This window comes from Glossina fuscipes, unplaced genomic scaffold (genome assembly GCF_014805625.2).
Source record: "Glossina fuscipes isolate IAEA_lab_2018 unplaced genomic scaffold, Yale_Gfus_2 0, whole genome shotgun sequence".
Classification (NCBI taxonomy): Eukaryota; Metazoa; Arthropoda; class Insecta; order Diptera; family Glossinidae; genus Glossina; species Glossina fuscipes.
This window is the reverse complement of record NW_023998414.1, coordinates 29,100,369-29,115,887: the sequence shown is the minus strand read 5'-3', so window position 1 is coordinate 29,115,887 and position 15,519 is coordinate 29,100,369. Positions and strand designations below refer to the sequence as shown.

General features: G+C 32.6%; 1 protein-coding gene across 4 annotated transcripts; it reads right to left on the bottom strand.

The window, feature by feature from the left end:
• Positions 1-4,517: 4,517 nt before the first annotated feature.
• Positions 4,518-13,648, bottom strand: LOC119637242. Of its 4 annotated transcripts, XM_038033118.1 has the most exons (10): positions 12,903-13,648; positions 12,710-12,829; positions 12,377-12,457; positions 9,235-9,343; positions 9,034-9,157; positions 8,819-8,954; positions 8,499-8,555; positions 7,551-7,815; positions 4,797-5,257; positions 4,518-4,733 (listed from the first exon to the last, which is right to left on the bottom strand). In XM_038033118.1, the coding sequence occupies exons 1-10, from the start codon at positions 13,486-13,488 to the stop codon at positions 4,615-4,617; spliced, it is 2,058 nt and encodes a 685-aa protein (XP_037889046.1). In that variant the 5' UTR covers positions 13,489-13,648; the 3' UTR covers positions 4,518-4,614. The 4 variants fall into 4 exon arrangements, with proteins under 4 accessions (XP_037889046.1, XP_037889050.1, XP_037889059.1 ...); XM_038033122.1 differs by lacking the exon at positions 8,499-8,555; XM_038033131.1 differs by lacking the exon at positions 12,377-12,457.
• Between the last annotated feature and the right edge of the window lie 1,871 nt (positions 13,649-15,519).

Here is a 15,519-nt window from a genome sequence, read left to right as displayed (position 1 = left end):
AATCAAAGTGGGAGCAACAAGTGAGAAAGCTATAGTTGACTTAAGGCGAATCTTGGATACCTACCATTCCGAACAAATGTGATGTAGTGTAAAACATATGAAGCCTTATAATGAATGTTAGTCTATGTAAATGGGAATGAAATTATTGGATTAAATTTGGCTTTAATTTTGAAAAAAAAAAAATTTTTTTTTTTATCTAAAATTGTTCTTGATTTCAATAATTCCAGAATAGCTCTGATCCCGTCCCGTTTTAAGTTCGGTCATTGGTAATCAACTACACATAGACCATAATTTTTCACAGGGACGGACATACAAACGAATATGCCTGGCTCGATACGAAATCTTATACCGACTTATATATATATATATATATATATCCTCTTATGCACTCTAATACGTAATTCCACCTTTTAATAAAGATAATGAGGAATTTCTTCTATCCGTGTCCCCTTCGGTGGTAAGCATCAAATTATTATATATACATATTGAATCATATGAGATATTTGGATGTGAATGACCGGATACAATTTAAAACATGTTATAAGCTAATATAAATAAATACTTTGTGGCAAATCCTCAACACAATCTATCTTAAGTAACTGCATAAAAGATACAAAAATTCTTTCTAAGGCTTCTAATAGTCCGATCAAGAGTATCAGTAGATGATATTTATTCCTGCTAAAAAACGAGCAGAAATATTTTCAATTTTTTTTTTTTTGATACAATTTTGTCTGCGCACAAATTATCTTCATTTCCAAAGGCGATTCGTGGACGTTAGCCGTAAAATTAACTGCAATTTTGAACGTTCAAGCAGAAGAGAATCAAAACATAACGGAGGCAATTCGCAGTCTTATAATGGTCAAAGAACTATCGCAGCTATTTACTGCTACTCTTGAACGTTGCAAAAGCAATGAGAAAAGGAAAATATCTGAGTATTCGCTTTTGCTTTGAACGTTTGTCAAAACAGTAAATAAATAACCGGTGAGTGTTAAGTAAGATTTATCGAAAGGATAAACAAGAGAAAATATTATTTCTATATATGCTTGCCTATGAAATCTCTAAGGTAAGAAAATCGAAATGAATCAACTATAGAGAGAAAATTAGGCAAGAGGTTTATTGTGAATGCGCCAACTCCCTAATAGTTTTGACAAAGAATATCAGTCTTCACATTTATAAACATTTCGAAATTTGTGAAACTTATAGATTTCTTTCTATCTTTCAATCATTCAAATATGTTTCATCGAGTTTCATTGAGAGCTGCCTTCGAATATCGGAATGATTGAGCAATAGCTATATATATGTATGTAAACACTAGAATTCGATGAATTGTTTAGTTATCCAGCCTTCATGTCAGTGATGAATTATTTTACATTATAAACATAATGACGATAATAAAATGTAAAGTTTTTTAAATAAAAAAAAAACTTACCTCTATTTGAACAACAAAGTTTTTAATGTATTTTATTAACATATCGCACAAAAAATCATATGAAATAAAACTCCACGTGTCTCTTAATTGCTGCTCAAACGCAATCTCAAACTACATCACACAACTACAATACCGCCCGGCTAACGAATAACACGAACAGCTAACATGAACCTCTCTCAGCTTACATTTTTACTCCATCTTCTCATTCAGTATTTATATGTATATGCGTATATGGAATCCTTAATTTATACGAGAAGCTCTCTGGAAAGAGACAAATCAAATAACATTTTCTGTAGATTTTCCAGTTTTTTGACATTTGGATGGATTAACTTTCATTTATAGAAGAGTACTCTATATGCTTGTGCTCTCTGCGAATAAAATTATTAAATTAAATTCCATCCAACAGCTGTTCGTTAATCTTGAAATCATAAATGCATAGATACAACATCTGTTCATTTTTTAATCTAAAATTTATTAATAAAAATAATTCCGAATACTGGCCAACTTAATACTTTGTTAGATGAATGAAAATTATGTTAAAGGGATTAAAGCGATCCGATTAAATTAAAAAATTTGTTTTCAATTTTTCTCAAAGATAGTCTCGTCACTTAGATCTTAACCAACAATCAAAACTAAGCTAACCTTACATTATTATTTAGGCAAAGGGCAGTTGAATATTTTTTCTGTGCATATTTTTCTTTATTACTGAAGTACAATAATAATATTTCGAATTATGAAATCAATTTATATGACTGTGATATGCTGCTTAGTTTCTTTGTATTTGTTAAGACATGTGAAAATGTTGCCGGCAAACGTATCAATATCTCATCCCACCTTTTCCTTTATGGATACATTTAAAGTTCTGATATGTCTGGTTTAAAAGAGCTTCAAATAGTAAACAAAGGCAGAGGCAGGTTATTTTTTTAAAGCTGCCCACCATGCCAACTCTTTCATTCAGAATAATGACAAGCATATATACAAAAGATCCGGTACGGGAAGATTCGGTATAGTTCGAAACGTCCCATTGAATTATGATGTTAATGATTTTCTTAAAAATGCTATTTCTGACATGCGAATAAGGTCTGATGTTAGGCTTCGGAGATGAAACCCTTACGACAAAAATGAGCTCATCCCTAAAGCTGATATGAAAATCAGTTTTAAGTCCTCTCCTAAATCTATTAAGTTCAACTTTCGTGTTCTTCCGGTCGTTGATTTTATTCCCACTTTATAACAATATTTTAAGGCGTGACCGCACGGCGAGTAGTGTCAAACTCTCTAATTCAACTATTTTATTATTTAACTGGAATACTACTAATGTCTTGATTGGTAAGAGCAAACACTCTTCCATTTTATTGCAAAGTTGCAGCAATTCTGTACAAAAAATCGAAAATTTAATTTCATGCAAATTCTTAATGGACCGTGTGTTTACACTTGATCTTCCATCTAATCTGTCATCAATTCAAGGTATTTTTCAATCTGAGATCAAGTCTGTTAGAAACAACTACTCTGATATTCAGCCCTTCTCACCTAAAGCGTGATGGAATCCACCCATGTCAACACCCATCCGCAAATATCAGGCTGCAGGGAAAAAAATGAGTAAATACGCCAATCCAGCCAATTTCATTGAGTGTATGAATACACTGAAGGAATGGAGGACCGCAGTTAGATAGTATCATAATGAAAGAGATATGTGGCAAATGCCAGCTCACGTCTTTTCTGGAATTATATCGACAGCCATCGAAAATTTAGTCGAAAATTAAATGGTTGCGCTATACGGAATGAGCATGCAATACAAGACATTACACATACTCAAGAGTTATATTCCAAATGCCAATCAATGTCTGTCTTGTTACATCCAATTAATAATTGTTGGTCTAATAATCTTATGCCCTTGGATTTGCGAGGTATTTCGGTTGTTCCCTATTGCGAAAGCAGATACGGACTTAAATGAATAACGCAGCTGTGGACCCATTTCGCTAATATTTGTATTCATAAAATTTATTAACCTCATGGTTAAGGAGAGGCTAATATATTTTCTTGAGAACCGGGAACATTAATCCAGCTCGTTCCTATGCCTATCAGGAACACAAATTTACGAATATATGCGTCAATGAGAGACTCGTTCTCTTATCGATTCTAAAAAAGCTGATAAAATGTTTGTCATGCTTTCGCTAGATATCAGCAAAGCCTATGACTATGTTAACTTGACGGACCTTAATAGAATTCTTGGGGCTTGATATGCACAGGATCCTTTAATTGGAAGTGTCTGAAATCAATCGCGCCATAGAACTATTGTGTTATCAGCTGTGAGTGGCCAATGGCGCCTTGACATTGAAAATAGATATCGTTCACTCTGTAACAACTGGATAAGCAGCCTTTTCGAAAGAATACGCATTAATTGTACCGCCAGCCAAGACACTGCACCAAACTGTAGACAGGTGTGCCTGGATAGATTGTACGGCTACTTCGCTTAGGTTTTTAGAATTCGCGATGACTGACAACTTTCCTTATTTACTTACCTAGGCAGATGAATGTGAATCTCATTACTCAGAAGAATTTCATTTAAAAAAAAACGTGATCGTGATCATGATCGTAATCATGCATCTCTATCACCCAAGCAGCAGTGAAGCTTTTACTCCTGTATGTATATTCACTCTTCAAATAGGGCATGAAATTTACAATGATCAAAAAGATCCTATACAAAGGCCATTGCATTACTATTGTCTAGGAGACTTAGTATAGAAGATCATTTCCAGGACTTTCAGGAATTTCCATCTCCATCTTTTCTTGGATGTTAATTAAAGAGAGGTATCATTATTATGACTCATTTTAATAATTCAATTTATTTATTTACAAGAGTATATGTGTATTAATTATTGCGCATATATAAATTTATAAATATGTATATAATGCATTTAAATTTCAATTGTTAAGTAATTATTTAATATATAAAAAATTTCATGGTCAACAAAAAATTAATAAATTATAAAAATTATAACAAAAAAAAAAAAAAATTTCTTTAAAATACAAACAAAATGCAATTCTTCGGTTATTTAGCAAAAATGTAAAAATCAATTTTTTTTTCAATTTTTCCGTATAAAATTTCTGTAAAAAAATTATACTTTTAAAAAAAATATTAAATGCTTTTTATTAATAATATTCTGGTTATATGTTAACTGCGACTTTTAAACATTTGTAGGAGCATCCATGCCGCATATTATGGACTTTACCACAGAGGCGGCGGCTAACGAAGCAAAATTTTGCCATTTACGTGTAGTAGTACCATCTTTATAATCAGAAATACCTTGAAAAGAGAACGAAAACATTAATGAATCATTTCTTATCAATCAATCATTTAGGATTTTACCTTTAACCAGAATAAAACTTTCCCGACAATTGCCAATAATACTGTCCAATACGGAACTCATTTCGACATCCGTAGCTAATAGGCCGTATTTTTTGGCAAATTCCAAGCGTAAACTATCGTTACGCACCAAATCTCTGCCGGAACCAATGGGTCCTAAATGTAAACGTGTCTTTGGCACGTCATCTACGCTATCGGCACCAATGGGATGTGAGACTTCAATGACCTCATTATTGCCAATATTCATGAAAAGTTTGTCCGTATTGGCGGCGGGGCGATTAAAATCACTTTCGGTTTTTTGCATTAACATCTTAAGGCCTTCCTTAAGGTAAGTTTCCCAGGGACGTTTAACTTCCATATTTGCCTGCAAGCCTTCGGCAATTTGTTGCAATGAATCATTAATCGGAAAATAGGTTTTCACATCTTCTCCAGTCTTATAAATATAAACATACGGCTTCCCAGAGCTGCACACAAGAATAAAATTCAAAGTTAGTCAAAACTTATTGAAAAGCACATTGAGAGTAGTCTTCTGTCATTATTATGATATCCATTGCATTTCGATTAAGTTACGTATAATTTGAGCGTAATTCTATTCCCGGGTATAGAATTTTTTTAAAAACTTAAAAATTTATTTTTTACTTGCATGCATCTCGATCAGCGACATTTATTGGTGAAAATGATAAACGAATAAATTCGATCATTTTCACCATTCTCTACAAAAACTAACTGTCTTCCATTTAGTATTATTGAATTATTTAGTGTATACAGACCAAGGAGTACTCAAGATACGATATTCGCGACCTTCATTGCTTTTGTTCTTCGATTTGAAGAAACCCATCAAACACTTTTAGAAGTTTATAATGGTGCTGCTCCGTCATATCGCAATTGTCGGTTTTGCTTTCAACGCTTCAAAAATGGTGGTTTTGATCTCGATGACAACAAACCGCCTGGAGGATCAAAAAAGTTCGAAGACAACGAACTACAAGACTTATTGGATGAAAATCTAGCTCAAGATGTCAAAGAACTTTCAAACAGCTTAGCAGTTAACTAATCAACTCTTTCTAGACGATTTACATGGGATGGGAAAGATCCAAAAGAAGGGAAAATGGCTCCCATACGAATTGATCTCAAAAAGCCTTTTCAAACCGTTTCAATATCGTGTTTTCATTGTCTCTCAGGCAATGTGACTGACGATGAAATCTCGATCTATTACGACAATCCCAAGTGCAAAAGGCAATGGGTTAATGCAAGAAAGCCATCCACATCAACACCGAAGTGGAATATTCTTACCTATAAAGTTTTCTTGTGCGTCAGGGATCAGCAAAGTCGTGGAAATGCTGACAAAGTGCGAAAATGGATCGCTACCAAACCAATATCGATCTTTCGTCACGGTATCAATACATTGTTTGGATCTTCGAACTTATTATGAAAACTATGAACTCACAATTACGATTTGTGGGCATGGAATGAAGGACATATTTGATTAAATGACTTTGCACAAAATAGAGTAATTGGCCTATTGTCGTGAAGAAAACACATCTAAAATTCTCGAACGAGTTTCACGTGCACAAAAATCATACTTGGGTGTGATTTGTGGATTGAAAATGTCAGGTACGAACATGAAACACATCGTACACACATTTGTGGCACGAAGTAAATGGTTTCGGCTTGGACAATATGTGGTTTCGACAAAATGAGGCAGGACGGTATACAAGTCGCGACCAAATCAAAGAGGAGAAGAGTTCAATGATTAAATGATCTCTAAAAAAGCCTGTGAGAGTTTGCCATAAAGGACTTGCTTTACTTTGGGCTTATATTAGAACTTGAGCTTACACTCCAATAATCCACGAGCTGTCAATGACCTTATCCACCAAGATATTTCGTGTTGTCAGTGAAATATGAATTAATTTATGTGGAAAAGTTTTTGATTGCATTTTTATACAAAATCTCGAAACGATCATGAAAAAATTCCACTAAACAAAAAACAACAATTATTTAAAGGCCTTGTATACGAAAAAGTGTATCAGTCAAATGTCCACCATGGCTGCATTTACAGGCCTCCATGCAAGCATTAGAAGTCTGAATAGCTTTCCTGCATATCACATTAGGCCATTTACAAACCGCAAGCGTCGAGAGATCGCAGTATTTTTCGTGAGGATGGTTTCTCTGGTTCGTTCGATGTTTTCAACCCTTTTTTTCCCGTCTCTCTGTAAGCACCCTCCTCATAAAAAATCTTTGCAAACAAAGATAGGATATTACACTTGGTTCATAAATATGTGATTTTTGCTTAATTTCGGGCCACACGTCGATATTTTGTTCAAGAGATTTTCAAGCTTGACCTTGAGATCTTACTAGGCGGGACAAATAAAGACGAAAGTTTGTAAGTTTAGGGCCATAATATTCGCAAAAAAAAAAAGAGGAAATAATTTTGGGCGTGCCTGTGCACCAAGTTGGACTAATTGCCGAACTTCACTTTTGCAATGATAAGAACTAATAAGAGACCCAATTTACTTTCTTGTGAATGTAAATTCATCTCTTTCCTCCCTTTATGGTGATCGTGAATATATGCATGTTCCAGAGAGTCTCTGTTGCATATTTCTACCTTAGCCAAGCTAATATACATCCACTGACGGGTGTGAAAATGAGTTTTATTTTAAAGCAAAAAAAAAAATAAAAAAAAAAAGTGTTTTTCTGCTATTCAATGATATGAAAAGTTTTTTTGTTAAGTATAAACAATTGCTGCGTAGATTAACTCACCTATTATCCAAAGCTCTTTGCTTATCCACATATGATATAACAACATCGCCTAAGCGTACATGTTTTTTGTAATCCGTGTAATGTGGTACACCACCAGCCACTCCCACGACAAAGACATAATCAACTTTTTGGAATGTGCCCAATAAACGTGTGGTAGTATTACCAGTAGCTGTCATTGCCTCACGTGTGCTACCCACCGAGGGAAGCTTAGTGCTAACAATACGATGAGCACCAATATTACCCAGTGTATAAACATTCGATTCGCCTAAGATGAAGACAAATTTCTATTAGAAAATATTTGAAAATGCTTATAAAGTAAAAACAAACATCTACACTACATAGTGAATTTAAATTTTTTTTTTTTTTTTTTTTTTTTTTTTTTTTTTTTTTATTATTGGTGACGAAAAATGAATAAAAATGGTGAAATGGTGCTTGCGTTTTATTGGAACGGGACTGCGTACGCAAATGCATATTTACATAAATGTGCTCAACTGAATTTGCTTTAGATTTACAAGGATAGCATAGCGATATGCTTTTATTCATAAATTCGTAGCGAAAATCGAGTAAATTTCGTTAATATTTCGAAACAGTTTCTTTAACAAATTAATTACGATATTCGGTCCGTTCGCGATGCGTATCGCTTTCTCGATTTTCGATGCATTTTTTTATATTTCGTAAATGAGATTTTGGAAGCATATTTTTTTTTTGAAAATGTCGGCATTAATTTCTATGTGAACACAAAAATGGGAATATGATCTAAAATAGTTTCGCTACAAACTTATGCATATACTAAATACACAGATCGTGGTATCCAAAACCCATTTATAGACAGAAGGAAAAAAAAAAAAAAAAAAAAAAACATAAATAACTATTACCACACACACACACACAATTAATTAAAACAATTTTTCAATAAATTTCCATAAAAAACCTAAAAGCGTGTCTTACCAAAACGTCTTTTCTTTTTAGACTTTTTCAAAGAATTCGTTAGATTGGGATCGGTGTCTGAATTTATTGTTTTCGATTTATTTTTTCATTTATTTTTTATTTATATTATTTTTTTTTTTTTTTTTTTTTTGTTTAATTTATGTTAGATTCACATGTACAAGGTTTTCAGATGTTTGGTAATACAAAAACAGGGAACAGAAAAAGAAAATAGAGAAAAACATTTTTTTTTTCGATTAATAATTTTATGATTTCGTAACAATTGTTAGTCGTTTTTTTTTTTTTTTTTTTTTATTTCAATTTTCAATTCATTACAGACTTACCTACTGTCGTGTAGCGTACAAATGTCTCCTTATTTTCGAACATCGCATCAACAGCTAATTTTTCACAATATTGTGCCGTTATTATAGCTATAGTCGGTTGCTTGTTTGAAGCCATGGTCGGCATTTGTTTAACAACCTTTGAAATTGAAGTTTAAAAATTAATTGCTCGAAAAAAAAAACGTATCAATTTTATGATTATCGGTTAATTCGCTTACTTTAATTTCTTTATCTTCATGATGTATACGCGTATAAGAATTATATTCCATTGATTTGATTAAACCTCTCTCCTTGAGCGATATAAAGACCAATATAACATCTTGTTCATCCCAACCGTAATCTCTACATAGATAGATATATATATGTATATATGTATATATATATAAGATATATGTATTTGTTATTTTTAAAATTCATACTTGGCTAAATCCTCTGGAGTTATCGGATTCGGATAGGCTTGTTCAATTAATTCGAGTACCTTTTCTGGAGTCAAGGGCGGAGATTCAAATTGTGACTCATCCATAGAAACTGCAAATTAAATGGAGAAGAGAAGATAAGATATACTAGGATTAATGATAAACTATGTGTACGTGTAGATATTTGCTTTTATTGTTATTTTATTTATTTTATTATTTTATTTTTTTTTAGAATTCACATTTAATAAATAGTTAGAAGAAAGGAAGAAACATTATTTATGTTCATATAGCAAATTTTATATATTTCCTTAATAATGTATAATGAAGCAATGGCGATAGTAGATGTCGTTAGGTGTGCAGTATTCTCACGTGAAGCTGCGAAATATAAAAAAATGTAAGAAAGAAATGAACAAATTATATATATTTGCATAATCAATGCATCGATCGTGGGACGACTGCATTTATTTGATTGTCATAATCTGCTTGTTAAAGTCTACTACTACTTGAGGAGGGGCGGGGGGGGCAGAAGTGATAGTAATTCTTGCAAATTATTAGTTTTTCTTCTTTTCGGTAATTCGGTGAATTTATGTTCTCTGGCCTTCCAACCTATTAACTGTAACCATATTTGAAAAATATCGATCCAACATATGCACTTCATAGCCTTCTCTTGGCGCAGCAAGATGCAAAAATATGATACAAGACAAGAAAAGAGAATATTGCATCTCAATGAGAAAGTTTGAATGATGACTTGGATTATGGCATATCCTGCATTATAACTTGAACTTGTATGCGCATCAAATCAGGAATTGATGCGTAACGTAACTCCGGTACAAAAACTATTAATCATATCAACGTATACCAAAGATGCTATCAGCAAAATAGTTTCGGCTACAAAGGACTATTTTTAGCTCAATACCAGCGCATATAACGAATAATAAGTTTTTTTCTTTTTTTAATACAACATTTTTTCTTTATCAAGAACAATTCCTCTAATCAATCTCTACTTTTTGTTACGCAGTTCAGATGAGATAATATGTCGAGATCGCGTCTTCGAAAAATGAGGACCAATAGTTAGCAAAAATCAGTGCAACGTCCTATTAAGTGACTGTATTCGACGACTGACGATTAATTGAAGAGATGAGATATCCCTGCGGAAATTATATTACGCTGATTCCGAATTTGTAAAATTGAGTAAAAATTAAAAACGAAAAGAATGAAATTTCCATATGTTCACTAAACGAAAACCGAAATTTGAACTGAGTGATTTTAAGAAAGCATTCGTAAATCTTCCGCATGTATAGTATCTTTACTACTACTAAACGTGCATTTCACTTTTAATATCCAAAAGTTAACAAAACAATCTGCGACGCGATGAGAGATTCATTTTCAAAATATCATCACACCTTTAGACAGTCGAAAGTTTCGCAATTACAATAAATAAAACGATGATCAGCCATATCTCTGTTTGTTAATGCAAAAGAGATTTTCATCAATTTCACAAGAAGAACATCGCACTAACGGATCTGAGAATCTGATCACTGCATATATAAAAACTGTAATATCGACAAACGAAATTTTATTGAAAAATTTGGCGTTTGCCACTTATTCGATCGCTGACACGAATTTATTCTCATCATGTACTCATATATTTATTGAAAAGTAATCCATATCCGATCTGTATGATAATACTGTGCTCAAAAACTACCGGCCGATATTCAATTTAAATTGCACGAATATATCGAATATCAAATATATTGATTTCCTAGATCTGTTTTAAACTTCACATCATAAACGTAATTAGTGTTCCAGTTACGTTTGATTTTATACGACACAAACGGTATTTTTCCCCATTTTTGCAGTCAATGTGAGGAGATGATTTCTGACTATCGACTCGATCATGAAATCCGGAAGATTAAACTTGGATCTACGCGTTGAAATCATAAATAAACGATCATGCGAACGAATAGCGGGCAAAAGGTGAGCCAAAACCGAAAAAATCGCCACAGAATCAGTCAAAAATCAAATGCGGTTGTGTACTATGAATTTCTTTCGCGAGAAATTTTTATTTGATTATTGTGCGTCATTTGCCAGAAGTCATGCGCGAAAAAAATTGAAATGAATCTAAAAAAAAAAAAGAAAAAATGAAATTGGTCTTACTTTTTGGAAACATTAATCTGAAATTCTTCGGGATGCGTAGTCAACCTTTCAAGCAGCAGAACGCACCATGAACGTTTCAATGGACAGCATCCGTAATCGGAAATGTATCAAAACCATGTATGTTGTATAAGCAAGCGGTAGAACAACGGTCGCCTATAAATCTCGTCTCAGTTAAAATTCCTCGAACAAGTACTGACTTGACTTTTTGAATATTTTTTTAGCATACAGACGGACATGTGACAACACCATCATATATCGCGACGTCATGAACCACCATGAAGACAATTTTGGCCAAGAAGTTAAATGTGTTTAGTTTTTTCTTTACGGATTCAATAAAAGTTGATTACGAATAAATAAACGCTGTTTTTTTTTTTTTTTTTTTTTTTTTATTTCGCAAAAACAAATTTATTAAACTTAACGAAAATGTATTGCTCCATAGGCGATTGCACATAAAAAATATATATTTTACAGAGTAATATGAAACACAAACCTCCCCAGAGTAAAAGCAAAGAAACTTTAACAAATTAGTAGACAAAGGGGGGGAAAAAAAAAACAAGAAAGGAAATAACGAAACGTAATGTATAACAAAAGAAAAACATTAGCAAACAATGCAGATTAATTAGAGCCTAATTTTCACATAAGAAAACAATCAAATTAATTCCCCAACTCTCAGTTAGTTAGGAAGGGTTTAATGAAAAAAAAAAAACGCAACATAACGAAGGCAATTTGCTGTTGACAGCTGGAAGGGTTAATTAAATGAAAAATCGAAAAAAAAAAAAATAGGAAAAAAGCATCATAATATAACAATTTTTAGATAATAAGTGGAAGACAATAACAACGATGATAACGGCTATTGTGTATAATTTGTGGAGGGGAGAATGTATGCGCACATCATATTATTGCGTTTAAAATTATTATCACTTGTGCTTGGTTAGTTGCTCATGATACATATCGAGCCAAATAGCTTTCATTAAATCATCACCATCACCTGTTTGCTTTTGTGCTAACAATGCCTCCTCATATTTACGATCGCAATCACCATAGCAATAGATAATGTAACCTTCGCGAGCTTTGGGTAATGTCATGGATTTGATGTTTGGATTGAGAAATATATAATAATAATAAAAAAAAATAATAAAAAAGTTTCACAGCAAAGGAAAAGGATATGAAAAGAAATTAAATAAATGATTTGAAAAACTCAGGTCAAAATTATTAGGACAATCAACACTATCCACATTTGAACAACTTTGACTTGGTTGACTTGGCTTTTTTTTTCTTTTTTTTTTTTTTTTTTTTTGTTGTTAGCGAAATATTCACTTACGTGGTCTTGTCGGCGGTTCACTTGTCTCTTCTAATATGCGCAGCTCTATTTCCAAGCATTGTATCTCATCATAACCTTTCTGCAATAATTTCATTATTTTCTTAATGAAACCAACATAATCTGTGGGAAAGAAAGAATTCTTATTGCATTAAATTGTTTTTTTTGTTTTATTTTTTCAAAAATAATAACCAACCTCGGGGAAAGTCCTTCGGGCTAACCAATTCTTTAAAGAAATCTTGTGCTACATGAGCTTGATTTTCCTCATTTCTTAGCCAATCTCGAAACCAAAATCTTAATGTCCGCGATTCTTGAGAATGTTTTCCGGTATTAGCACTGACCAGGAATACGCGAAACTCTAAAGACAATTGCGCCGGCTCGGTTTGACTTTTTTGCCCTTTAACTGTATCCTTATTAATGATTATCCCTGTATGATCACCGCCGGCGACATGTACGCGATCATTGATCTCATCTACCAGTTTACGTTCAATTAAAATCACTGTACTGTTCGCCGTTTTACCTTTGGGTGTCATTACAACTTGTTCACGTTCTGTAGACGGTGGCGTGTGACAAGGACTGCGACCATTTAACTTCTGTTTTGCATAACAACTAACGTTGTTGTCTGTTGATGTAAGTAGATATTGCGCTGTATTACTGCTTGAATTGTTATTGATGGTACCACCGTTTGCCAAAGTACCGTTAGCATTGCCATTTGCATAGGTCTTATGTGGTTTAGGCGGTGGTTGTGGGGCTATTTGTGCCATTTGACTTTTCGTTGACATACTTATATATTGTTGTTTTTATTGTTATTATTATTATAATGTAGGCCGGATATTCGGTTACAAGCTTGCCTATGTATTTTGCACAAAAAAATCAAGGTCAAATTTTTTTATTTTTTCCTTTTTTATTACCCTGAAATCATATACAAATAAACAATAAATGAAGGAATTGTTGATTTCATTTCTAAAAAAAATTAGATGTAAAAATAAATACGTTCGTTCATATTCGTTCATCGTATTGTTATCTACACTGCCGGAAAAAACAAGGTAAATAAATACTGAAATAAATTTTATTAAGTGAATAAAATAGAAAACGAGGCAAACGTTTACATCGATAATAATTCATTCATTCAGTGAAACGGATAAGCGATTCTCTTGCAAGACCCGCCAAGAAAATAAGACTTTATCCTTAAGCCCTTAAGTATAAATATCCAAGAGTCTATCAAGCAAGTTTTTTTTATTTGTTTTCAACGATCGTTTTAACGTTAAAAGACACAAATCCATGTACATCATCATACAAAGCATTGTAGAAATGGGCTAAGTTTGATTACATAGCGGGGAGCAGCATCTTTTTTTACCCATTATTAGTGAAAGTTATTCATTTTTCATTTTCACAATTTCATATGAGAATTTTTTCAAATTTATTAAATTATTTCTGTGATGCTGGTCTCTCAGTGGAAGACTAATGAGTACCAAGTGCACTACCACATAATCGATTTTTTCCATTTCTATCGAAATATCATCAATGACGGTTCTACTACCGCCAAAGACATAGCTTTTCTTACTTTTGGTTTTGTTTTAAGCTAATCACTTTTATCACTGGTATCTAAAGAACAGTTCGCCCTAACACCTCTGGCATGATTGGATCGAATCATACTATTTTCGCCGATCAAGCTTCTATTGTTTTTTTTCTTTTTCATGTATTTTTAGATGTTACAAGTGTTATGGCAAAATTAATCAATTTCAATCTTGTAGGGTGGTTATAAAAATATTCAAAATATATAAATATATTTGGAAAGATAGAGATTTCAAGTGAAACTTTTCTAATTAAATTAAGTGCATTTTTCAATTTTAGTTCGAATTAAATTTTTATTTGCCTATTTTTCTCAGTGTACTTCAGCTTATTATTAGTAACGTATGTGCAGTGTTCGTGTCACATATAAGGCTCATTGAACCCTTTTGATTAGAAGTTTTATAAACTGGCACAGTTTATATCAAAGTTCGTGCTTTGTTGTCCTAATATCAATAGCTTTCATCGTTATTTGGTTTAGCATGCAATAATCAATCAATCAATCAGTCAATCAATCATTAAGTTTCTTTTCGACATACATTCTGTGCACTGAAGTTTAATTTATTGGCTTCATTGAATCAGATGAGCAATGGTTACCAAAAACGAGAACTCTGAAGACTGAAGAGACATGTAAATCAGAAAATTGTTGGATTATGGAACGGGTTTAGAGACATGTTCATAAGTGTGTGCGTGCGTGTGCAGCAAACTTTTAATTAATAGAGAACGCGCTTCAATGATATATTTTCAGCGATGAACATCAATCTTCAATTAAGGTGATGTGTGCTTTAGGAAATGATTTTATTGTACACTTTTTTAAGAGATTTTAAAGAATTCTCGGAAAATGGCATTTAAACTCATCAGTATGACGTATATACGCTTGAGCAACGGGAAATTCCTATCCATCATCAACCATATGTTTTTTTTTTTTTGTTATGAAAATTTAAACGCTGAGGTATGTCTTAGAGATATTATTAAGCGTAAGTATCGTGAACCATTTAATGTAAGATCATGAACCATTTCACCATATCCAACCAAGCTGCTACCCGTTCCTAAACGTTCCTAGTTCAGTCAAATCAACAACAAAACCTAAACCGATCTAAAATAACTATGAAAAAAAAAAAAAAAAAACCGAAAATTCCATTAAATTTCATTAATAAAAGCTGGAAGTTGGAAATTGATTGTGCTTCAGGAGGAAAAATTTTTTTTTTTGCTTTTCTAATTAAAAAATAAATAAGAAAATTTTA